General features: G+C 53.5%; 1 protein-coding gene and 3 non-coding genes across 4 annotated transcripts; 1 reads left to right on the top strand and 3 right to left on the bottom strand.

Moving 5' to 3' along the window:
* Positions 1 to 960: 960 nt before the first annotated feature.
* Positions 961 to 16,594, bottom strand: TRIM7 (tripartite motif containing 7). Its single transcript, XM_049778973.1, is given in 14 exon segments — positions 961 to 2,359; positions 3,918 to 3,953; positions 5,092 to 5,207; positions 6,069 to 6,091; positions 6,333 to 6,563; positions 10,144 to 10,182; positions 10,184 to 10,222; positions 13,265 to 13,282; positions 13,405 to 13,462; positions 14,343 to 14,701; positions 14,703 to 14,732; positions 14,734 to 14,830; positions 15,489 to 15,724; positions 16,514 to 16,594. Coding segments are annotated over 14 exon segments (1,875 nt in total). The 3' UTR covers positions 961 to 1,847.
* A 408-nt stretch (positions 16,595 to 17,002) lies between these two features.
* TRNAA-UGC (transfer RNA alanine (anticodon UGC)) lies at positions 17,003 to 17,074 on the top strand. Its single transcript has one exon. It is a non-coding gene; the product is annotated as a tRNA-Ala (tRNA).
* Positions 17,075 to 23,699: 6,625 nt separating this feature from the next.
* Positions 23,700 to 23,772, bottom strand: TRNAK-CUU (transfer RNA lysine (anticodon CUU)). Its single transcript has one exon. It is a non-coding gene; the product is annotated as a tRNA-Lys (tRNA).
* A 219-nt stretch (positions 23,773 to 23,991) lies between these two features.
* Positions 23,992 to 24,064, bottom strand: TRNAV-CAC (transfer RNA valine (anticodon CAC)). Its single transcript has one exon. It is a non-coding gene; the product is annotated as a tRNA-Val (tRNA).
* Positions 24,065 to 24,104: the final 40 nt, after the last annotated feature.

The raw sequence follows: 24,104 nt of genomic DNA, 5'->3' as shown, positions 1-24,104 counted from the left end.
TCTGGGGAGCAATGTCTTAGACCTGCCATTAGAAAAGTGGGAGCTGGGAGGAGGATCCCTAGGGAGACAAGGAGACCTGGAGTGGCCCAGAAAGACTCGGGCTTAGGGGCCCACTGCAAGCTGCGGGTCTCCCGGATTCTGAACCCAAAAGTCCCCACGGGCTGAAGGGATGCGCTTGCCTTGCATGCAGCTAAAGCAGGTTCCGTGTTCAGGATCCCATTGCACACCAATACCAACAGGAGTGTTCCCTGACTGCAGAGCCAGGAATAACCCGAGCACCTCCCGCTGTGACCCAAAAACAAAAATGCTGAGTTGGGGGGAATTAGCGGAGGTGGAGTTAAAGTACAGCAAGTGGAGTGATTGTCTCGCACGGCTGATCTAGATTCGATCCATGGCACCCCCTGTGGCCTGACACTGTGAGGAGTCATTCCTGAGCTCAGAGCCAGGAGTTACCCCCTGAGCACTGCTGGATGTGCCTCACCCCAAGAGCTTTCACATACCCGATATGCAGGCAGGTACGTAGGATTTCGGACACTGCTCTTGCACCCAGTGACTGGAAGAGCCAGCAATGAGCCAGACCACACGAGAACTGAGCTTACAGTCTGTATTCCACCTCCCTGGGGAGCACTCAGCAGGGGATCCCACCACCACCCCATACAGAAGCCACAGGAAAAATGCCCATCAGAACATGGACTAAGCTGGCTGTAACACAAGGTTCTCTGAGGTTGACATATTTTTGTCAAGTTCCAGGAGGTAGCTGTCAGGGCATCTATCAAATGGCGTTGCCATCCTGTGTTTGAAAATTCCAGAATTGGGGTTGGAGCAATAGTACAGTGGGAAGGGCATTTGCCTAGTTTGATCTCTAGCATCCAATATCATCCCCCCCAAACTACTAAGAGTGACTCCTGAGCGCAGAACCAGATGCCTGAGCATTCCCAGAATATTGAAACTCAACCTTGCCCAAGAGAAACTAGACTTTGGCAGTGGATTGGTCTTGTTTTGGAGGCCACACCTGGGGATGCTCGGGGCTTGAGGGACCTGTAGGCAGTGTCGGGTTGAATGAAAGCCAGCCACATTTAAGGCAAGCCCATTGTACTATCTCTTTGGCTCTCGTACCTTAGCACTTGAAAGAAGTTTAGGCAAAATGAAGGTAACTATCCAGAGCTGAGGTGACACACAGCACTCTAAGTATGGTGGGGAGAGAGAGGTCTTATGCTGCTGTTGTCCTGGGGTTAGCCCCTCATGAACAATTTTAGCCCAAACTACCCCATTTGAAAAATGAGATCAGCACAGGGCCAAGCTTTCTGTTGTCCCAAGGCAAGAGAAAGCCTTGCAGGAAGAGGCCAGGAAAGCAGAGGGAGGTAGTTTTCTCTGCCAGGAGCACATCTCCAGGCCTCACCATCACCTACACAGCTCCAGCCTGATCCAGATGCCCAGATCATGCATGGACAGGACCCACAGTGCAAGGGGCCTCAGTTGATGCCCACCTGACCAATGAATTAATCTCCCCCAAGCCCATTAGGGGACCTCTGCTTGGCAAATAGACCCCTTCCTCCCCCCACCCCAGGGGAGTACAGTGCTGATCAGCACTAAATGACAGTGCAGGCTGGAGGGAGGAAACGGGCTGGTGAAAGTGCCGTGGTTGGGCATTTGCCTGGCATGCGGGGGACAGGAATCTGATTCTGTGGACTCCGCCAGGAGTGAGTCCTGAGCACCAAGGGGTGAGACTCAAGCTACCCCAATCCCCAAAGGGCCAGAAAGGTGGGGGAGAGGTCGGGAGGCCAAACCTCCCTCTTCCGTGGAGGAATCCACCATTCGTGAGGGCTCTGAGAGACCCGGAGATGCCTTCAAGGCCAGATCCGCAAGTAGGTCCCCATGGAACAGACAGAAAAAAGGGGGAACACGCGCTCCTGGAAGTTGACTCGGAAGGTGTAGAGGTGACGCATGTCCTCAGCCGAGTAAAAGGACACGGCGCCCACCTCGAGATCCAGGGCCACGCGCACGCGGGACAGAGGCCCGCAGTTGAGGGGAGTCCGTTGAGGGCTGGTCACAGCCCAGTACTGGCCGCCGTTGCGCTGCAGCGCCCAGATGCCCTCCTCGGGGGTGAAGGACGTGAGCCCTTTGCGGCGCACGCTCTCGCGGGCCACCCCGAAGGCCCAGCCGTCTTTGGAGCCCACCTCCACCTCCCAGTGCTGGCGGCCAGAAGTGAAGCCACACGAGGCCAACACGCGGGTGTTGCTGTCAAAGCGGTGAGGATGGCAGGGCAGGTCCTGGGCCCGCTGGCCAAGTCGCACGCTCTTGAGATCCAAGGAGAGAATGAGGCGGGGGTTGGCCGTGTTGGGGTCCAAGGTCAGTTCCACTGTGAGCAGACAGAAGAGAAATCCCCATACTCGTTGCCCATCTCTGCAGTGTGACACCCAGCACCCAGTCGGCGATGCACAGGAGGCCAAGTGATGGTATAGCAAGGAGGGCACTGGCCTTGCATGCAGCCCACTCAGGTTCAATCCCAGCACCCCCACTCCTGAGCACTGCCAGGTATAATTCATGAGTGCAGAGCCAGGAGTAACCCTTGAGCACTGCTGAGTGTGCCCTCAGAAAAACACACAAAAACTTAATACATTTTAAAATTAAAAATGGGCCCGAAGAGATAGCACAGCGGCGTTTGCCTTGCAAGCAGCCAATCCAGGACCTAAGGTGGTTGGTTCGAATCCCGGTGTCCCATAGGGTCCCCTGTGCCTGTCAGGAGCTATTTCTGAGCAGACAGCCAGGAGTAACCCCTGAGCATCGCTGGGTGTGGCCCAAAAACCAAAAAAACAAACAAAAAAAAATTAAAAATAAAATGTGCCTGCCTAGGGCCTGAGAAATAATAGTAGAGCAGTTAAAACGCTGGCCTTTTTTATGGCCATTCCGAATTCAATTCTGGGAACTAGATAGGGTCGCCCCAAGCACCACCAGAAGTGATCCCTATACACAGAGCCAGGAGTAAGCTCTTAGCACCAACAGGTGTAACCCCAAACCAAAAATAAAGGGGGCTGGGAGATAGTACAGTAGAGTGTATGCTTGCATGCAGAGGACCTGGGTTTGATCCCCTCAGACAGTCTTCCAAACACCACCAGAAGTGATTACTGAGTGCAGAGTGAGAAGTGACCACTGATCATCACTGAATGAGGCCCCAAAATCCAAAAGAAGTAGTAAAATCTGCCTGTCAGGGAGGCAGGCTGGGGAGGGAGAAGGAACTTGGTAGCACTAATGACAGAATTGGTGCTAGAAAACTGTATGTCCAAGTAACTTTTCAAATCATGTTTCTTTAATACAAATAACATCTGGACTGGTGGGATGGTACAACAGGCAATAGCCTGCCTTGCACACAGCTGACCCGGGTTCCATCCCTGATATCCCATATTGTCCCCTGAGCCCTGCCAGGAGCCATTCCTGAGAACAGAGCCTGGAGTCATCCCTGAACACTTCAGGATATAGCCTCTCTCTCCAAAAGGAAAAAAAAATTAGAGGGGCTGGAGAGATAGCATGGAGGTAAGGCATGCCTTGTATGCAGAAGGTGGGTTGTTTGAATCCCGACATTCCATATGGTCCCCTGTGCCTGCCAGGGGCGATTTCTGAGCATAGAGCCAGGAGTATCCCCTGAGCGCTGCCAGGTATGACCCAAAAACCAAAAGAAAATATTAGAAAAAAAATGCTGCTCCTGATTTTTATACACACACACACACACACACACACACACACAGCAAGGTGATGTCACAATCCTAGTCATTACAGTGCACATCCCAGGTCTAAGGGAGAACTTGAGAGAGAAATGCTATAAGAAGGGCCCATGGCAGAATCCCTAATTCTGACAGAAGGGGCCAACCCAGGCAAATCTCTCCAGGACCACATCAGAGGTACTCACTAGCACGTCTTACCTTTCTCCTCTTTCTCCAGCTCTCCACGAAGATCTTCTGCAGAGGTGAACAAAACAGAATGTAAGTGAGGCTGATGAAGTCGCATCTCAGGCAAGTAGAGAGCTTACAGATTCAAGAACATCCATGTGCCACTTTGAGGGGAATAACTCCAACAACCCTTTATTTTAGGTGGGGAAGAGGTAGCTACAATGTGTCTCAGCCAATCAGGTTAGGAGGGGGAAAAGAGAGAAAAACAGGATAAATGCTTTGCCTAGGGAGAAAAGCGTGATGTTAAGATCTGTGTTTAGCTACACAGAAGGCACATGACACAGGAGAGACCCCTGCTAACATGGCAGACACCAAGACACAACCTCCAGCCAAATACCCTGGACAGACGGGCCTGGGATGGGGAATATCCCATTATTCTAGTCTGTAATGTTCCAGAGGGTTCTAAACCATTCTAGAATAATTTTCTACTCTTATCCAGAGCAGATCTGAGCGGACATCTCCCTCTTCCAGCTTTGTTGGTGCCCTCAATACTCCTCTCGCTGCTCCCCAGTTTATGCCCTAAAAACCAGGCTACCATCAACTCCCCAAACTGATCTGATCCTTATCGTTTTGTTTTGGCTTCTTTTGGGGTCACACCCAGCAGTGCTCAGGACCATCTGGGGTGTTGGGATTGAACCCAAATCCACAGTATGCAAGGCATGCGCCTTGCATCTGTACACTCGGCCCCTTCTTACAGTTTCTGAAAGGACACTCCAAGGATATTACCCCTTCCCAGGCCAAATGCTAATCTTATCTGATGGTCAGACCAGCCCACAGCTGGAAGGAGTCTGAGGTTGGTAATTAAGGTCTGGGGGAGGGTTGAAGAAGAGATTCAGAGAGATTCCGTTGAAGCAGCAGGACGGGGAGATGAGAGATGGCTGGATGCAGAGAGGCTTCTTAGCATAGAAGCCACACATGGTGGCTAGGCCTGAGAATAAAACTTCGTGTCTCCTGACTTCTACTGACTGCTTGTGGGTCATTTCCTCGCCGCTATCCTGAACCCTCAGAACCTCCAGGCCAAAGAAGGTACAGGCACCCCGGGAAGGCTGAGAAAGACCTCACCACCCATCCGCCATGATCCATCACCATCCGGGACTTTTATTAATTTAATTAATTCAACACACCACCACCACCCCCAGACCCTTACCTTTAAACTTCTTGAATAGCCCCTTAAGGATAAAGGACTTGAGGGAGACATTCCATACTTTACTCTTCATTTCAGAAGACACTGTGGTAGGTTTGGGAGCAGGCATGTTATTACATCTGCAAGAAAGGGATCCCCAACATGGTCTCACTTTCCACTGCCTGGGACATTTAGGACGGGAAGGACTTGCTAAGAAGAGGTAAGAAAAGGAGACAGATAGCCAGATAATGCATGCAGCCAACCCAGGTTCAATCCCTAGAACCTCATATAGTCCCCAGGACCCGCCAGAAGTGATCCCTGAGAGGAGAATCAGATTAACCCTGAAACTCTGCCAGGTGTGGGCCCCTGTTTAAAAAAAAAAAAAAAAAAAGGAAAACGGAGGACTTGAGCGATAGCACAGTGGTAGGGAGTTAGCCTTATATGTACCTGACCCAGGACGGACCTCGGTTTGATCCCCCACGTCCCATATGGTCCCCCAGACTACCAGGAGCAATTTCTGAGTGCAAAGCCAGGAGTAATCCCTGAGCATCACCAGGTATGGCCCAAAGAAATAAAAATAAATTTTTAAAAGGAAGAAAAGAGGAGAGCCTGGTGGCTGGAGAGAGTACTGTATAGCATGTAGGGTGCTTGCTTTGCACAGTCAACTGGGCACCATAGAGGATTCTTTGAGCCCACCAGGAGTAGTGCAGAGCTAGGAGTAGCCCCTGAGCACCACCAGGGTGGCCCAGAAGCCAAAAGAGAAAATGGATATCTTGGGTTAACCTAGGGCCTGGTGTGTAGCTCAGTGGCAGAGCACTTACTTACCTTGCACATGCGGGTCCTAGGCTCAATCCCCACCACACCAGGAAGGGTGGGGGAGAAACCTGTTTCAGAGAACCCATGTCCTGGCGGAAGGGTCATGAGGTGAGAGAGCAAAGGCTCAGAGGAAAAGGAGAAGAACCAACTTAGAGGAGCTCAGGGACACTCTAAGATCTACGTACCTGTTGAGTGTGTTTTTAAACTCCTACAAAGAAAAAAACAAAACACATCATTCTGGAAAAACAAGATTGGAGGAGGCTGATCAGTAGTACAATGGATAGAGCCCTCGTCTTACAGGCAGTCAACTGGGGGTCTATTCCCAGGCATCCCATTTGGTTTCCTAAATACCACCAGAAGCCCTGGTGCTGGCCCCCAAAGAGCAAAGGTAAGCAACTTGCTCTTCCACTAGATTTTGGGGGGAATTTCCACCACAGAGGCAGGCTCACCTGGAGGAAGTCGAGGTCATCCTTGCTTGCCGTTTCCTGCAGCTGCCTGCTAAGTTTCGACAGTTGGGTGATCTGGCCCACCAGCTGGGCCAAGTTCTCATTCTGCTTCTGCGTCACCTCCCGGGAGAGCTCTTCCAGGCGGCCCAGGAACCGGCCCTCCTGCTCCACGAGGAAGGCCCGCAGAGCCTGGAACTCAGCTCCCACCTTCTCCCGCTCAGCTGCCACCTGCTTCTGGACGGACAGAGAGGGCAATGGAGAGATGAGGGAAGCAGACACAGACATTTTCACAAGAGTAATATCTCAATTCTCTGGGGCCCAGAACCATAGTACCTGGCCTTGCACGCAGCCAGCCAACCTCGCTTCGCTCCCCAGTACCCCACATGGTCCCATAACCACCTCCAGGAGTGATTCCTTTGTGCCTCCCATCTGGAATTAACTGGGCTGAAGCGATAATGTTAGCTTGTGGGAATGTGGCCTTCAGATAAGAGTTGGAGACAAAGGGAGATTCATCGGTCAGGAACACATGGCTGGGATGTTCCGTGTGGGCCTAAGGATGGGGGATAGATAAAACATACGCTTAAATCAATGTCCGTTGTCATGGAATCAGGTTGTCTGAATTTTGACATTCAGTGGGACCCAATGGAATGCAAGATGTATTCTTTGAAATATAGCAGGAGCCAATAGGAAAGTAACTGGGTGGGTCCAGATTGATGCTGAATATCTATATAATCTGAGTGGAAAAGGGACGTGGGGTCCTTGGCTGGAAGCCTGCTCTCAGGTAGAAGTCTTGGACTCTCAGCTACCTAAGCCAATAAAACCACCTCTGGTTTTGCATTCTCATGTCTTTGTTTGAACTTACCATTCACCCTTCCTAAAACAATTTTAAAGGCCATAGTCCAGAGAACAGGGCACTTGTCTTATGGTCAACTGACCTGGTTTCCTATCCCAGTTCCCAACAGTTCCCCCAAGTATGTCATGAGTGATCCGTAAGCGGAGCAGGGTCTAAACAGGGTCCCCAAACAGCAACAAAAAATTTTAATTTTTTTATTATTTATTTATTTTGGTTTTTGGGTCACACACCCGGCAGCGCTCGGGTTACCTAGGCTCTGAGCCTCAGAAATCGCCCCTGGCAGGCACAGGGATATGGGATGCTGGGGTTCAAACCACCGCCCTCCTGCATGCAAGGCAAGCGCCCTATCTGCATGCCTATCTCTCTGGCCCCATTTTATTTTTAGGGTTTGGGGGGTCAGACTAGAGATATCTCAGGAATACTCCCAGCTGAGTGCTCAGGGATGATGGGGTGCTGAGGGATCTAGCACTGAAGCTTGCGGAAGCACATACAATCACCCATTTGTGGTATTTATCCCATCCAAAGGAGCGCAGCTTTAAACCAGCATTTCCCAGCCTCAATGAGAAATTTCTTATTTGGAAAACTTTTCCCGTAGAATTGTTTGTTTTGTCCAGTGTCCAAGACTTTCTCCTGGCTCTGTGCTCAAGGATCAGTCCTGGTGGGACTGGGGGGACTGACCGGGTCAAGTACCCCACCCTCTGTCTTGGTAGGGAATGTCAACAGCAGCCTGGCCATCCCTAAATGCCAGTAGCATCCTAGTGTCAGAATCCACACCAAAAACATCTTCAGGCATTGCAGAGAACTGAAGGCAAGGGGCAGAAGGGCATCTAAACTCTTCCTGTGGAAGAGAGTAAAGATCAGATGGGAAATCTGGGGTAGGCTTCATTTGGCAAGTGTATCCCCATGAAAGGATTCCAGGGTCCTTCCACTCCCATCCTCCTCCACTGTAGCATATGAAAAAGTTTCCATAAGATGATTCTTGGAATTGTTGTATATAAAAGTTTTTCCTTAGGATTGTTCTGTTACTATTGTCCCACCCTAGCCCTTCCAGTGGGGCGCTGTGGAGTGGGGGAATAAATAGCTTGAGGGACAGGAGAGGGGGGGCCTTCTGTGAAAGCTGCTGGCTGCAGGAGGATTCTCTGGTTCTCCTATCCTTCTTGTCCTGTGTGGATTATTATTTGCTGCGGATAAATATTACCAAGGTCTTCCCCCGAAAGGGGACAAGGGGATGGGAAGTAATTTCTCATTCTGGGGGACTGTTCTTGGATTCACAAAATACCCAGCAAAGTTAACAGCGAAGATACATTGCACTCCACCTTAAAGCAAATACAATCTTCATACTCCATCCTCTTCCTGTTTCCCAGATCCGAAAGCGAACAACCCAGCCACTACCCATTCCCTGTCCAAACTCCGACTTGTTGGGTTGAGAACTAAATTTGCCAAGTTACAAGAAACATTACTGGCTAAATATCATCTGATTCCAGTCCACGGGGGTGGGGGGTGGGGGTGGGGGGGGGTTTACAACACACCCCTCACTAGAAGGGGCTGCTGGACATTACGGTTTTTTTGGTTTATTTTTGGTTTGGGGCCACACCCTACAAGGCTCAGGGGGTTACTCCCTTGCTCTGTACTCAGCAGTCCCTTCTGGGGGTGCTCAGGGGACCATATGGGATACTGGAGATGAAGCCAGGTAGTGCAAGGCAAACACCCTACCCGGACTCTGGAAACAAGATCAGAAGGCTCCGACACCTTCCCTTGTATAAAGAAAACACCAGACACCCTAAAAAGCACCTTCTTGCTGAACCTTCAATTACAACATGTAATAAAAAAAAAAAAAAAAAGAACTTTAAATCTGAGAAACAAAAGTTTTGTCATGAAGTTCTGAGCAGCAAAAATGCACACCAGAAATAACCGAGAAGAATCACTTGGATTTCTCTTCCTAGTCAGTAAAAATAGTCTTTACATTTCTCTGCAGAAAGCTTAAGGTGTTCAACCACAAAACCTTAATATCCAAGCTGTATTCTGGATGTTTAAGGAGGTATTAGGAAGAGTCTATAAGCCAGTCTAAGTTCAGGTAAGTTTCAGTTCAGGTATGTCTCAGAAATGATTTTCATCTCCTCTCACTGAAAAAACTTCTGATGGTATTTAGCCCTCTAATGCCCCAAATTCATCAGCTTTGTAAGTCATGAGTCTTTAATAAAATTTAAACATTAATTAATAGAAGCCAAAGTCATAGTACAAAGAGAGAGAGCACTGCCTCGTTGATGCAGACCCAGATTTGATCCCTGGTATCCCATGCTGTCCTCGAGTTCAGAGCCAGGAGTAAGACCTAAGCACCACTAGATGTGGCCCCCTCCAAAACTTAATTAATAAATACATATAGATGAGTATTGATTGTAAAAAGATAAGCGGATTCCCCTAGTGGTTTGCATCCGCTAATTCTGACTGCCACGGTCTCAGGCTTCCCAGGCAGGAGCCCCCCCCCTTCAGTCTCGAAGCTGAAGCAACGTCCAACACCTCTGCTTGTGGCCTGAGTTCCTTAAGCCCCACTTTCAAGGGAAAGTCACCGATTGTCTAATAAATGAATATAGCTCTTATTATCTTTCTAAAGTCCACTTTGCTGGGACCAAAGTGATAGTACAACAGGTACGGTGTTTGCCCCCGCATGCAGCCAGCCTGAGCTTGATCCCCTGCATCTCGTTTGGTTCTGAGCCCACCTGGAGTGATTGCTCAGACCAGAGCCAGGAGTAAATCCAGAGCACTGTCAGATGCAGCGCCCCAAACAAAAGCTACATAAAATAAAACGTTATGGTCTCTGAGCACCTCAGATGTGTCCCCCAAACCAACAATAAATCGAAAGAAAAAACTACCCTGCTGCGCCCAGGATGCACTCACAGTGGGATGGGGGGGGGGGGGCCTCTTGTCTATCGGTGGGAGCACTGGGACCGTTGCCTCGCTTACCAAGAGTTCTGCGCCCTCTTCTTCTTCGGAGGAACGGAAACGCCTCAAAATCCTCTAGATCCTTCTTCAAGACCTTCAGCTTGGTGTCCAGGAAGTTCCTGGGGAAAGTGAGAGAAAGGGACGGTGTGGGATGAAGAGGTGGCTTCTACCTTTCGGGGAGGGAGCCACACCGGGCGATGCTCAGACTCAAGAAATCACTTCTTAGGGCTGGAGCGCGGTGTGCACTCCAGCCTGGGACGGTGCGTGTCCGGTCCCCCAGCGTCCCAGAGGGTCTGCAAGCCGGGGCCATTTCTGAGCGCATAGGCAGGAAGTAACCCCTGCGCATCACCGAGTATGGCCCCAAAGAAAATAAAATAAAATAACATAAAATAATAAATCAGTCCTGGTGGCCTCGGGAGATGCCAGGTGGTGCCGGGGATTGAACTCGGTGCGCCATATGCAAGGTAATCAACTTCCTGGACGCTGCCGTCCGGGGCTTTCTTTTCAGGGCTCGATCTTACTCAGGAAGTGGCTTTGTTTCTCGGGGCCACCCTGGGTCCGCTGCCGGGCCTGCTCGGGTGGTGACTGCAGCCCTCCGCACCCAGGCATCCGTGGTGGGTGGGGCGCAGGGCTGGGATGGAGCCCGGGTAAGCCCGGCGCGCGCGCCCAGTGTTACCTGTGCTCGTGCTCGGGTTCCCACCAGGGGCTCTGTAGTAGGAGGGGGGGGACAGGCCTCGTCTACGGGGAAGAAGCCGGCACAGGCGGGACCTCAGCCCGTGCAGAGTGCGGGGGTGGACGGGCAACCAACTGCTGGCGGACTGACGCCGATGCTCGGGGGTGTCTGTCCTGCGAGTGTCGCGGAGGGCACCCATCGGGCATGTCCATCGGCCTGTCTGTCGCCTGTCTATCCGTCTACCCTGTCCGCGTCCGCCGACTGACCTTGGCCTCGAGCACGGCCCTCGTTCGAAGCTGGGCAGCACGACGTGTCCATTGGCCTGTCTGTCTACCTGTCCACGTGCCCGTCCGTCCACTCATGTCCGCCGACTGATCTTGGCCTCGAGCACCGGCGTGTCCATCGGCCTGTCCTGTCTACCTGTCCACGCGCCCGTCCGCTCCGTGTCCGAGTCCGTCCCTGACTGACCTTGGCCCCTCGAGCAGGCCTCGTCGAGAGCCGGCAGCACGCGGTGTCCATCAGCCTGCCTGACGCCTGTCTGTCTGTCCGTCTACGTGTCCGCTAGCGCCCGGTCCGTCCACTCATGTCCACCCGACTGACCTTGGCCTCGAGCACGGGCCTCGTCAAGCGGCGAGCACGGCGCGTCCATCGGCCTGCCTGTCCCGTCTGTCAACTGTGCACGCGCCGTCCGTTCCGTGTCCCGCGTCCGCCGACTGACCTTGGCCTCGAGCACAGGCCTCGTCGAGAGCGGCAGCACGGCGTGTCCATCGGCCTGTCTGCCTGTCACGTCTGTCTGTGTACCTGTCCCCGTGCCCGTCCGTTCGTGTCCGTGTCCGCGTCCGCCCACCTGAACCTTGCCTCGAGCACGGGCCTCGTCGAGAGCGGCAGCACGGCGTGTCCATCGGCCTGTCCTGCCTGTCCGTCTGTCTGTCTGTGTACCTGTCCCCGTGCCCGTCCGTACCGTGTCCGTGTCCCGCGGTCCGCCCACTGACCTTTGGCCCTCGAGCACGGCCTCGTCGAGCGGCAGCACGGCGTGTCCATCGGCCTGTCTGCCTGTCCGTCTGTCTGTGTACCTGTTCCCCGTAGCCGTCGGTCCGTCCGTGTCCCGTGTCCGCGTCCGCCCACTGACCTTTGGCCTCGAGCACGGCCTCGGTCGAGCGGCAGCACGGCGTGTCCAGTCGGCCTGTCTGCCTGTCCGTCTGTCTGTGTACCTGTCCCCCGGGCCCGTCCGTTCCGTGTCCGTGTCCGCGTAGCCGCCCACTGACCTTGGCACTCGAGCACGGCCTCGTCGAGCGGCAGCACGGAGTGTCCATCGGCCCTGTCTGCCTGTCCGTCTGTCTGTGTACCTGTCCCCGTGCCCGTCCGTCCGTGTCGTGTCCGCGTCCGCCCCACTGACCTTGGCTCGAGCACGGCCTCGTCGGAGCGGCAGCACGGGCGTGTCCATCGGCCTGTCTGCCTGTCCGTCTGTCTGTGTACCTGTCCCCAGTGCCCGTTCCGTCCGTGTCCCGTGTCCGCGTCCGCCCACTGACCTTGGCCTCGAGCACGGCCTCGTCGAGCGGCAGCACAGGCGTGTCCATCGGCCTGTCTGCCTGTCCGTCTGTCTGTGTACCTGTCCCCGTGCCCGTCCGTCCGTGTCCGTTGTCCGCGTCGCCCACTGACCTTTGGCCCTCGAGCACGGCCCTCGCTGAGCGGCAGCACGGCGTGTCCATACGGCCTGTCTGCCTGTCCGTCTGTCTGTGTACCTGTCCCCGTGCCCGTCCGTCCGTGTCCGTGTCCGCGTCCGCCCACTGACCTTGGCCTCGAGCACGGCCTCGTCGAGCGGCAGCACGGCGTGTCCATCGGCCTGTCTGCCTGTCCGTCTGTCTGTGTACCTGTCCCCGTGCCCGTCCGTCCGTGTCCGTGTCCGCGTCCGCCCACTGACCTTGGCCGTCGAGCACGGCCTCGTCGAGCGGTCAGCACGCGTGTCGTCATCGGACCTGTCTGCTGTCCGTCTGTCTGTGGTACCTGTCCCCCGTGCCCGTCCGTCCTTGTCCGTGTCCGCGTACCGCCCACTGACCTTGGCCAGTCGGAGCACGGCCTCAGTCGAGCGGCAGCACGGCGTGTCCATCGGCCTGTCTGCTCTGTCCCGTCTGTCTGTGTACCGTGTCCCCGTGCCCGGTCCGTCCGTGTCCGTGTCCGCGTCCGCCCACTGACCTTGGCTACGAAGCACGGGCCTCGTCGAGCGGCAGCACGGCGTGTCCATCGGCCTGTCTGCCTGTCCGTCTGTCTGTGTACCTGTCCCCGTGCCCGTACGTCAGTGTCGTGTCCCGCGTACCGCCCACTGGACACCTTGGCCTCGAGCACGGCCCTCGTCGAGCGGGACAGGCACGGCGTGCCTAATCGGCCTGTCTGCCTGTCCGTATCTGTCTGTGTACCTGTCCCCCGTAGCCACGTCCGTCCGAGTCCGTGTCCGCGTCCGCCCCACATGACCTTGGCCTCGAGCACGGCCTCGTCGAGCGGCAGCAGCGGCTGTGTCCATCGGGCCTGTCTGCCTCAGTCCGTCTGTCTGTGTACCTGTCCCCCGTGCCCGTACCGTCGTGTCCGTGTTCCGGCCGTACCGCCCCACTGACCTTGGCCTCGAGCACGGCCTCGTCGAGCGGCAGCACGGCGTGTCCATCGGCCTGTCTGCTCTGTCCGTCTGTCTGTGTACCTGTCCCCGTGCCCGTCCGTCCGTGTCCCGTGTTCCGCGCGTCCGCCCACCTGACCTTGGCCTCGAGCACGGCCCTCGTCGAGCGGCAGCACGGCGGTGTCCATCGGCCTCCTGTCTGCCTGTCCGTCTGTCTGTGTACCTGTCCCCGTGCCCGTCCGTCCGTGTCCGTGTCGCGTCGCCCACTGACCTTAGGCCTCGAGCACTAGCCTCGTCGAGCGGCAGCACGGCTTGTCCATCGGATCCTGTCTGCCTGTCCGTCTGTCTGTGTACCTGTCCCCGTGCCCGTCCGTCCGTTCCGTGTCCGTGTCCCGCCGTCCGCCCACTGAACCTTGCCTCGAGCACGGCCCTCGTCGAGCGACCGCACGGCGTGTCCATCAGGCCTTCTGCCTGTCCGTCTGTCTGTGTACCTGTCCCCGTGCCCGTCCGTCCGTGTCCGTGTCCGCGTCCGCCCACTGACATTGGCCTCGAAGCACGGCCTCGATCGAGCGGCCAGCACGGCGTGTCCATCGGCTGTCTGCCTGGTCCGTCTGTCTGTGTACCTGTCCCCGTGCCCGTCCGTCCGTGTCCGTGTCCGCGTCCGCCCCACTGAACCTTGGCCTCGAGCACGGCCTCGCTCGGAGCGGCAGCACGGCGTGTCCATCGGCCTGTCTGCCTGTCCGTCTGTCTGTGTACCTGTCCCCGTGCCCGTCCGTCCGTGTCCGTGTCCGCGTCCGCCCACTGACCTTGGCCTCGAGCACGGCCTCGTCGAGCGGCAGCACGCCACGGCTGTCTGGGCGCGTGTGGGGTCCGCGTGTCCGTGTCGCGTCGCACTGACGCGAGCAGGCTCGTCGAGCGGCAGCACGGCGTCGCGGTGGGCGCGCTGCGTCAGAGCGCAGATCGCGCGCGTCGTCCTGGCAGTAGAGCTTGAGCGGCTCGCCGTGCAGCGGGCAGGCGGCGGCGGCGGCGGCGGCGGCGCGGGGCCGCTCGGGGCGCCGGAGGACGCGGGGCCGGAGCTCGCGAGGCCCCGCCGGGCCCAGGCTGAAGCGGCGCAGCAGCCCCGCCACGGCCGCCAGCTGCCGGTTGGGCCGCGCGTGGCCGGGGCGGGCGGGCTCGCGGCACTGCGGGCAGGGCAGCAGCGGCGGCGGGGAGGCGGAGGAGCCGGAGGCCGCGGAGGCCGAGGGCGGCGGAGGCCCGAGCCCGGCCCGGGGGCCCCGGCGCTCCCCGCAGCGCGCCAGGCAGGGCGCGGCAGAAGCTGTGGCCGCACTCGAGGCGCCACGGGCTCGCCGAACAGCTCGAGGCAGATGGCGCACGTCGCCTCGGCCTGCAGCTCGGCCGCCCAGCAGCAGCGCCTCCGAACCCCGGCCCCGCTCCCGGCCCCGGGCCCGCCGCCCCCGACGGGCCCGCCGCCATCGCGCCCGGAGGACGCAGCCGGAGCCGGAGCCGGAGCCGGAGGCCGGAGCCGGAGCCGGAGCCGGGCCGGCCGCGCGGGCGCCGCCGCTTGAGGCGCTCGAGTCCCGGCCCCGCCCCGGGTCGGGCCCCTGGAGCCCGGCGCCCAACGCGACCTTGCCCGGCCCGCCCCAGCGGCCCCCCAGCCGCCCCTCGGGCCCGGCCGGCTACACCTACACGAGGGCCCGCCCGTCCTCTCGCGCCGCTCAGCTGGGAGCGGGACGGAAAGGAGGGAGAGACGACGAGGACGGAGGGGACGGAAGGGATGGAAAGAAAGGAAGACAAGGAGTCAAAGAAGGAGGAAAAAGAAAGAAAAGACAGGAAGAAAGAAAGAAAGAAAGAAAGAAGAAAGAAAGAAAGAAAGAAAGAAAGAAAGAAAGAAAGAAAGAAAGAAAGAAAGAAAGAAAGAAAGAAGAAGAAAAGAAAGAAAGAAAGGGAGAAGGAAGAAAGGAAGGAAGGGAGAAGAAGAAGGAAGGAAAATAGAAAGGCTCCCCGGGCAGTAGGCTCGGCTCGGCTCGGCTCGCTTCAGGGATTCGTTCTCCCTTTCCCCCCTCCAGCGCCGGGTCTCCCCGTCCCAACGCTCCCACGGCCCGCTCAGGTCCCAACGCTGGCCCGCAACGGTCGTCTCTGGGCGGCCCCCCAAAGGTCCCCTCGGGCTTTCGGCCAGGAGCAGGCCGCAGGAAGGAAACCATCGGTGGGGCGGGCGCGCCCGTCAGGGGCTGACTGCAGGGGCGAGGGAAGGGCCGGGGCTCGGGCTGAGCCGGAAAAGACCCCGTGCTGGCATCGGCTGGGGAACGACGCCACTGGGAACCACCCTGGGAGCCACGGCCCGGACAGCTTTCCCAAGGGAATAAGAGGTCTCTCTCTCTCTCTCTCTCTCTTCTCTCCTCTCTCTCTCTCTCACTCCTCTCTCTACTTCTCTCTCTCTCTCTCTCTCTCTCCTTCTCTCTCTCTCTCTCTCTGTGTGTGTGTGTGTCTCTCTCTCTGTCTCTCTCTCCTCCTCTCTCCTCTCTCCTCTCTCTCTCTCCTCCCCTCTCCTCCTCCCTCTCTCCTCTCTCTCTACCTCTCTCTCTCTCTGTGGTGTGTGTGTCTCTCTCTCTCTGTCTCTCTCTGTGTCTCTCTCTGTGTGTCTCTGTCTCTCTCTGTCTCTCTCTCTCTGTGTCCTCTCTCTCTGTCTCTCTCTCTCTGTGTGTCTCTCTCTCTGTCTCTCTCTCTCTGTCTCTGTCTCTCTCTCTCTGTGTGTGTCTCTCTCTGTCTCTCTCTCTGTGTCTCTCTCTGTGTGTGTGTCTCTCTCTCTGTGTCTCTCTCTGTGTCTCTCTCTGTCTCTCTCTCTGTCTCTCTCTCTCTCTCTCTGTCTCTCTCTCTCCCCCTCCCTCCCCTCCCTCCCTCCCGAGTTCCCCCTTTCTGTCTCTCCCCCCTCACCCCTCCTCTCCCCCCAACACTTGGATCAACTCCTTTCTAAACTGGAACCGAATTTGACGACAGTAAAGTAAACCCAAGTTCTATATATAAAATAAAAAATATTTATCTATAAAACACATATAAACAATAAAAACAGGTACAAATCTGAAGACCCCTGACTTGGCAGCGCAAAACCGCCTCACCCATCGTCTGGCACCCGCGTCCGCTGCCCCCAGCCTAAGGACGAGCTCTGCGGGTTCTAGAAATTCTGGTTTTACGCACATGCCTTCCGGTGCTGCCATTACCCCAAAAACGTCTTATTTACAGAATAGAAGAGAGTGGGGAAATAAAACGAAAAACACAGGTATCTCCAGACACTAAAACTGAAGACATCCCCCATAAGGTACGACACCCCTAAAGGACATGTGAACATTTCAGAATAAGGTTGCACTCTTGTCCTTTTGTCCTTCTATGTTTTGACGAAAGCACAGTGACGGACCGAGTGGTTCACAAGACGATCGTTCCAGGCCTAGACCGCTCCAACAGCAAAACAAGAAATGTTAAAGAATCCACAACACGTTGCCTCTCGTGGGCTCCTTCCGAATTCCGGGCCGCCGGGCTGTGGCCTTCCACCGGGTTCGCACTCGGTACGCGAACGGTAAGAGAGCAGCGCGCGGCCCCAGCAAGCGGACGGGGATGTAGCTCAGTGGTAGAGCGCATGCTTTGCATGTATGAGGCCCCGGGTTCGATCCCCGGCATCTCCAGCGGGGTCTGCGGCCTTGCTTTTTCTTCCCCCCCCCCCCCCCTTTTTTTTTTGCAGCCGAGATCCGAGTGCGACCTGTGCGCCGAAAGGTTCCTGAGCGAGGGGGCACGCGGGGCTCGATGCAACGCCCCCACTCTCTGCGTCCCTGGCGTTGCTCCGCAGCTCGTGTTTCCAGGCGCTCGCTGTGCAGCTGCAAACGTCTCCACGCGGGAAGCGGGTGGCCGGAGCGTGGTTCAGCTCCGTGGATTCCCTTCCTAAAAGCCAAACCCGGGACCCAACGACACAGGCTTCTTCGTTGAGCATAAATAAAGCTTCTCTGCGCTTGAAGTGGCATTTATTCTGCATCTGGTTTCGCCCGGCTGGTTCAGTGGCTGCCTGGGCTCGAGCCCCGCGTAGAGTCATTCCTCTACTTTTGGTTTTCCAAGTTGATTCATTAATTCAGGATACCATTTGGATCCCCAGCCTGCAAGCCAAGAAATGGCCGGGCAAAGAAAGAATCCTAATTCTGGGAGATTTCCGATGTGCGAGATTAACCCATTTTTAGTGTTCTTTTTTTATTTCTCTTTTTTTATTTTGTTGTTTTTAAAATCTTAAGGCGCCCTGATCTAAACTTATTTGTAGTATTGGGTTTCGGTATACGATATTCCAACACAATACAATATTCCAATGCGGTGGAAATATCAGCTTCCCTCCATCGGTGTCTGTCTCCAGGTTCCCTTCCAGCCCAGAGTTTGGGAATCGCGATTTAGAGTTCATGCTGGCGGTACTGTTGCCTCTGTAGTTTATATAAGTGCATCTCTATCTATACAATACCACATGTGTACCTGCGTAGATGCCTACACCACACCTCTATGTGGGTAGATGTTTGATTTTTTATTTTTAGGGTTATTTATGAGTGGGGTAGCTGAAGATTGCTGTCATCTTTATTATAATATATATATATATATATATGCTTATGTTTTGTACCATACCTGACAATGCTTTAGGGTTACTCCTGACTGCACTCAGAAATTACTCCTGGCAGTGATCAGGAGACCATATGAGATACTGGGAATCAAACTCAGGTCAGGTGTATGCAAGACAAGCACCCTATGTGCTATTCTATCACTCTGTCTCCCTATTTAATTGTTTAAAACATACATGATAAGCTAAGGCGGTAGGGAACCTGCAGACACTGTTAGGGGTAAGTTGACACAGTGGTGAGATTGGTGCTGGAACATTATATGCCTGAAACCCTATACTAGAAATAACTGTGTAGGTCACATTGCCTTAATAAAATCAATCGATCAAAAATATGCATTCATGGGGCCGGAGAGAGAGCAAGGTGGTAGGGTGTTTGCTTTGCACACAGCTGATTCAAACAGACAGTGGTTTGAATTCCAGCATTCCATATGGTCTCCCGTGCCTGGCTGGAGTGACTTCTGAGAATAAACCCGAAGTACCGCTGGGTGTGACCCAAACCCCCCAAAATTTTGTTAAAAAAAAAATGTATTCATGATTGGGCTTGAAAAGATAGTACAGGGCCCAGAGAGATAGCACAGTGGCATTTGTCTTGCAAGCTGCTGATCCAGGACCAAAGGTGGTTGGTTCGAATCCCAGTGTCCCATATGGTCCCCCGTGCCTGCCAGGAGCTGTTTCTGAGCAGACAGCCAGGAGTAACCCCTGAGCACCGCCGGGTGTGACCCAAAAACCAAAAAAAAAAAAAAAAAAAAAAGAAAAGAAAAGAAAAGAAAAGATAGTACAGCAGGCAGGGAGGTATCCCTTACGGTCCCTTAAGCCCCACCAGGAGTGATCCCTGAGTATATAGACCCAGGAGAAACACCTGAGCATCACCACTGGTGTGTCCCCTCCCCAAAATAAACAAAAACAAAAAATATATAACTGATCAAAATAATTATGTATGCAAGATAAAATACCATTAGTATACAATTGAGTGACTAACACCATCATCATTCACCATGAGGCCCATAACAATACTCTGTTTCCTCCTTCCTTAACCCTAGCAGTTACTGTTCGACCTCTGTGATTATGATTATTCTAGGTACTTCAGTGGATAAGGCTTTGTGCAATTATTTCTTCTTTTATAACTAGTTTGTTCCTTTAGCATAATGTGCCTTCAAGTTTCTTCCATACTGGAAGGGGGAGAGGGGAAATGGTCTTTCTTTAAGGTTGACTGACACTCGTGTGTGTGTGTGTGTGTGTGTGTGTGTGTGTGTGTGTGTGTGTGTGTAAAATGTACATACACATATTTTTTTTCCATTCACCTATAGATTTACCTCCTGTTCTTTCCATCTATCTCTTGGCCATGTGAATCCTTTTTTCACTTCTTTGGGGAACAGACCCAGAAAAGAAGTTGCTGATGATATAGTATTTCTCACACTTTTTTTTTTTTGGAAGAGTCACACTGGAGGTGGAAATAAACTTTTATTTGTATTGATTGACTGATTATTTCTTGTATGGGGACATACCTGGCAATATTCAGGTCTTACTATGGCTCTGCACTCAGGGATCAGTCCTGGCGGTGCTTAGGGGACAAAATGAAATGATAGGGATCAAACCCAGGCCAGCCTTTTCGAGACAAGGGCCCCTAAGAATTGTGCTACAGCTCGGGACCTCCACGATCATTCCTGGCAGGAGATGGGGTACCCAATGGAGTAATGAGGACCAAACCTGGATCTACTGGGTGCAAGGCAAGCACTCAACTCACTCTACTATCTCTCCAGCCCCAGGTTTGATTTAACTTAATTTTATTTATTTTATTTTATTTTTTAATTTTATTTATTTAAACCTCTTCCCTGTTCTTCCTTTGATTGTTGTTGTCAGTTGTTGCCATGATCAGGTCTACACAAATACTGGCTGTGGTGCTTTTTCTTCTGGGTTTACTATTTCCACGGCTATTTTCTAACTGGTCTAAAAATACTCCAGTACTATTTTTGATTTACTCATCTCTGTTTTCCCTTGATTAGACTAGAATAGATGAAGTCATTCTCCCCAGGCCTGTGTATCCTTACAAGAGATGACCCAACCGTCTTTGCGTCCTCACTTAATTCTTTCATTATTCTTTATATCGAGCAGCTGGGAGGTCACTTGCCTTGCATGCAGCTGGTTTGATCCCTGGTTTGATCCCTGGTGTTCCATATGGTCCCCAGAGCACCACCAGGAGCAATTACTGAGTGCAGAAACCTGAGCATTTCCAAAACCCTAAGAAAAGAAATGAAAAATGAAAGAAAAGTCTCAACAACAAAAAAAAAGTCTCAGGAGTGACAGGTTGTATCCTGGAAAATTAATATGAACCTTGGTTTAAGGAGGAAGATAAAATGAAATCCAGAACATCCTAGCCTAGCTCTGCCTACAAAAAGAATTGGCACAAGAAAGATCACCCAAAATGACCTGTACTAGTAGTCTATCCCAGTACCAAAGGGTCACAGTCATGGGATATTTTGAGAAAGCTTCTCTGCTGCAGTCATTTGAGATGGTTTGTCCCTAACGACTTCTAAGGGAAGGCTTTTTAATATGAAGGAGAATGTATGCTTGCATAATTAATAGTCAAGGCACCATATACAATGGAATTCTATGCAACTGCGAGTAACAGTGAAATCATGCAATTTGCTGCAACCTGGAAGGAAATGGAAGATCTCATGTTGAACTAAATCAACTAGAAGAAGAAATACAAATACAGGACAATCTCAGTTATCTGTGGCTCATAGAAAAACTGAACAGGGGAATGCAATGTAGTAGGGAAGGGGGATGCCTAGATGCCCCAGGACCGAGTATAAGAAGGACAGAAAAGGAAAAAATCGAGGTGGGGAGGTAGAAGATGAGAACGGGAAATGACAGGGGAGCAGGGGTCAAGGGCCTCAGGCCCACCAGTCATGTTGGAAGAGTTTTATAGCTCTAGATCCAAAGCACAGACTCAACAACTCTGAAAACACCAGAGCCAAATTACACCACAAAAATTTGGCATCCCATATGGTCCTCTGAGGCTGCCAAGAGTGATTTTTGATTGCAAAGCCAGGGGGTAACCCCAAAACAAACACACAAAACCCAAAGCTTCAGAAAATGAAAAAGCAGGGGCTGGGGAGATAGCATGGAGGTAGGGTGTTTGCATGCAGAAGGACGGTGGTTCGAATCCCGGCATCCCAGATGGTCCCCAGAGCCTGCCTGGAGCGATTTCTGAGCCTAGAGCCAGGAGTAACCCCTGAGCGCTGCCAGGTGTGACAAAAAAAAAAAAAAAAAAAGTAAAAGCAGCAACAATACACCAAAAAGCAAACAACAATCATTGAAGGTGGGAGAGGGTGGAGGAGAAGAAAAGGGGAGAAAGTAAAAAGCCACTGGGAAAAAAATGAAAGGAAAAAGAAAATAGCATAATGTTGATCTTTCTGTGTCATCACTCAAATACATGTGGTGCTACAAATTTCACAAATTTCCCCTGAGCACCGCTGGGTGTGACCCCCCCCCCCAGAAAAAATTCATTTCTTTTTAGTAAATACTTCAACTTTATCACCAGTGTGACCTTCCCTCCACCGTCCACAGACCCCTTTATACTCCTTGTTTATTTGGGGGGAGTGAGGCGCCCCCAGTGATGCTCAGGGCAGGGTTTACCACTGGCTCTGAATTCAGGAATAACTCATGGCAGTGCTCAGGGGAGGGGACAATATGTGGATGGAACCCGAGGTGGTTGCATGCAAGGTCTTGCCCTCCCTGCTGTCCAATCTGTCCGGCCCTTGATCAGGACTATTATGCTTGGGCACACTTTGCCTGCCTGGCTCCCACTGGGCATTTCCAGATGCTTCCTTGTCAACGTTTGTCCTCTTGCATTTGTGGTACCCTCATGGATTACTTTGCTTATTGGCTGCGTTTGAGAATTCTTCTAAGGTGCCAGAATCCAATGCAAAATCAGTTAAATGGTCCTAAAGAAAGGTAATCATTAGTATGAGATATCACCAGGTGAGGCCTGACAACCCAGAGGACCCCGACCAGTCTAAATGATTATCACCAGAAAATAATCTTCTCTCCTGTGTGAATGGCGGTTTCAATACAGTGTCCCTTTCGAACAGAACCCACTCTACTGGATATAAAACTTTTTTTTTCTTTTTCGGTTTTTGGGCCACACCCGGCGATGCTCAGGGGTTACTCCTGGCTGTCTGCTCAGAAATAGCTCCTGGCAGGCACGGGGGACCATATGGGACACCAGGATTTGAACCAACCACCTTTGGTCCTGGATTGGCTTCTTGCAAGGCAAACGCCGCTGTGCTATCTCCCTGGGCCCCGGAGATAAAACTTTTGACCTCCAAATATTATTCTCATTCCCTAGAGTTTGCTTCCGTCTATCATGTGTATACTGTGTTTGGAACGAATATTGCTGCTTTGTGAATACGTCTAGATGAATTCAGATCAATTTTCAACGTCCAAAAAAGGCCTTCCAGTTTGGGGAACAGGCTTCTCGGGAGTGACTCTCCTGTAAAATGCTTGGTGTGGGCTCACTTGGGTCCTGTCCTTCTTGGCAGACCTTGGCTTGTCAAAACTGACAGGACCTACTTGGCCTCTTAACCTTCTTGTCAGGTTTGTTTCCTCCAGGCTTAAGGCCTTCACACTACAGGTGGTGATGAATACGGAGTCACAGATGAAGGCCATTGAGGTACTACTGACTGAGGCAGGTATTAGGGGGGCCTGGCATCGAACCTCCAAGTAACCTCCTCCTGAAAACACGTTGTCCTTCCTAGACAAACGGTCTCTTTGTGTAGCATGAGAAAAACCTTGATTTAATTTTGATAATTTTGGTTTGTTTTTGACAGTTTGATAGTTTTTATAACTATTACCCTGGCGTGATCCCTGAACGCAACGCCAGGAATAACCCTGAGAAAGCCCTGAGAAAAAGAAGGGGAAAAAGTAAAAGTTAGAGAACAGACAAGCATCTGTACAACAGGAAGTGCTTAAGCTCAGCCTTGGAACACTAGCCCTATTGAGAGGCATCTGTTCCCAGTAGAAATAGAAATCTACTCCGGTGCCTAGCCACCGCTCTGCGGGGTTTCTAACCGGGCTAGGCGCTATCAGATGGTGCGAGGGTGTGATGCCACTGCCTTCCAGTCCAGCTCCCCCTTCCAGAACTTTTGAGGCTGCAGGCGTCCTTCACGGACTCTGCTAATATTTGCTAAACAAATATCTCTGTCTGTTTTGCACATGGGCTTCTGCAGCCTGCAAACTAAGGGCGCGCGCATTTGCACGGGTCCTAGCCAACAGCCGACAGACAAAATAGCAAGTGGGGTGAGGGCAGGATTTGGGGCAACAGAGACACGGGGGCTGCACGAGCCCCTTGGGGTTTGACTCAAATAAAGGACTTTTTCGGGTTCCTGGCTGGAGGCTGGAGGTGAGGGTCTGTCTGGCTAAAAGCATGGGAGGAGGGGAGGGGCCCACTGAAGATGCGGGTTTCGACTGAAGAAGCAAACCTGGGGTCACTTGGGGGGTGCAGGAGGGGAAGCCAGGAAAAGGCCGCGACGCGGGGTCTCTGTGCCCAGGGGCTGTTGTCCCTCAGGGGTGTGAAGCCGCGATGGGGTTGGAAGGGGCCGAGGGCGCTTTCCGCTCCCGCAAATGACTTTCAGAGCGTCCACTTGCAAAAAGCACGCCTGCGCCCAACGTGGGGCTCGAACCCACGACCCTGAGATTAAGAGTCTCATGCTCTACCGACTGAGCTAGCCGGGCGGCTGCGGGCGGCACCTCTCCGTGTCCCATGAGGGGTCCGGGGCGAGGGGGAAAGCGAGTTGGAATCGAGAGGCGCTCACGGCTGGGCTCCCGCCATTGCCCCTCCGAGCCACGAAAAGGTCCAGCTGCAGCTCGCGACGCCTTGCCGCCCCACGCGCCCGGAGTCGGAGGGCCAGAGCAGAAAAGGACGGGCCGGCCGCTCGGCAAAAGGAAACCAGCTGTTCCCGCCCGGTTTCGAACCGGGGACCTTTCGCGTGTGAGGCGAACGTGATAACCACTACACCACGGAAACCGCCACGGCCCTGCCGCTCCCGGAGGCGCCCAGGAGGCTC

The sequence above is a fragment of the Suncus etruscus genome, chromosome 8, assembly GCF_024139225.1.
Source record: "Suncus etruscus isolate mSunEtr1 chromosome 8, mSunEtr1.pri.cur, whole genome shotgun sequence".
In the NCBI taxonomy this organism is placed as follows: Eukaryota; Metazoa; Chordata; class Mammalia; order Eulipotyphla; family Soricidae; genus Suncus; species Suncus etruscus.
Note: the sequence above shows the minus strand (reverse complement) of the source record. Positions and strands in the feature narration are given on the sequence as shown.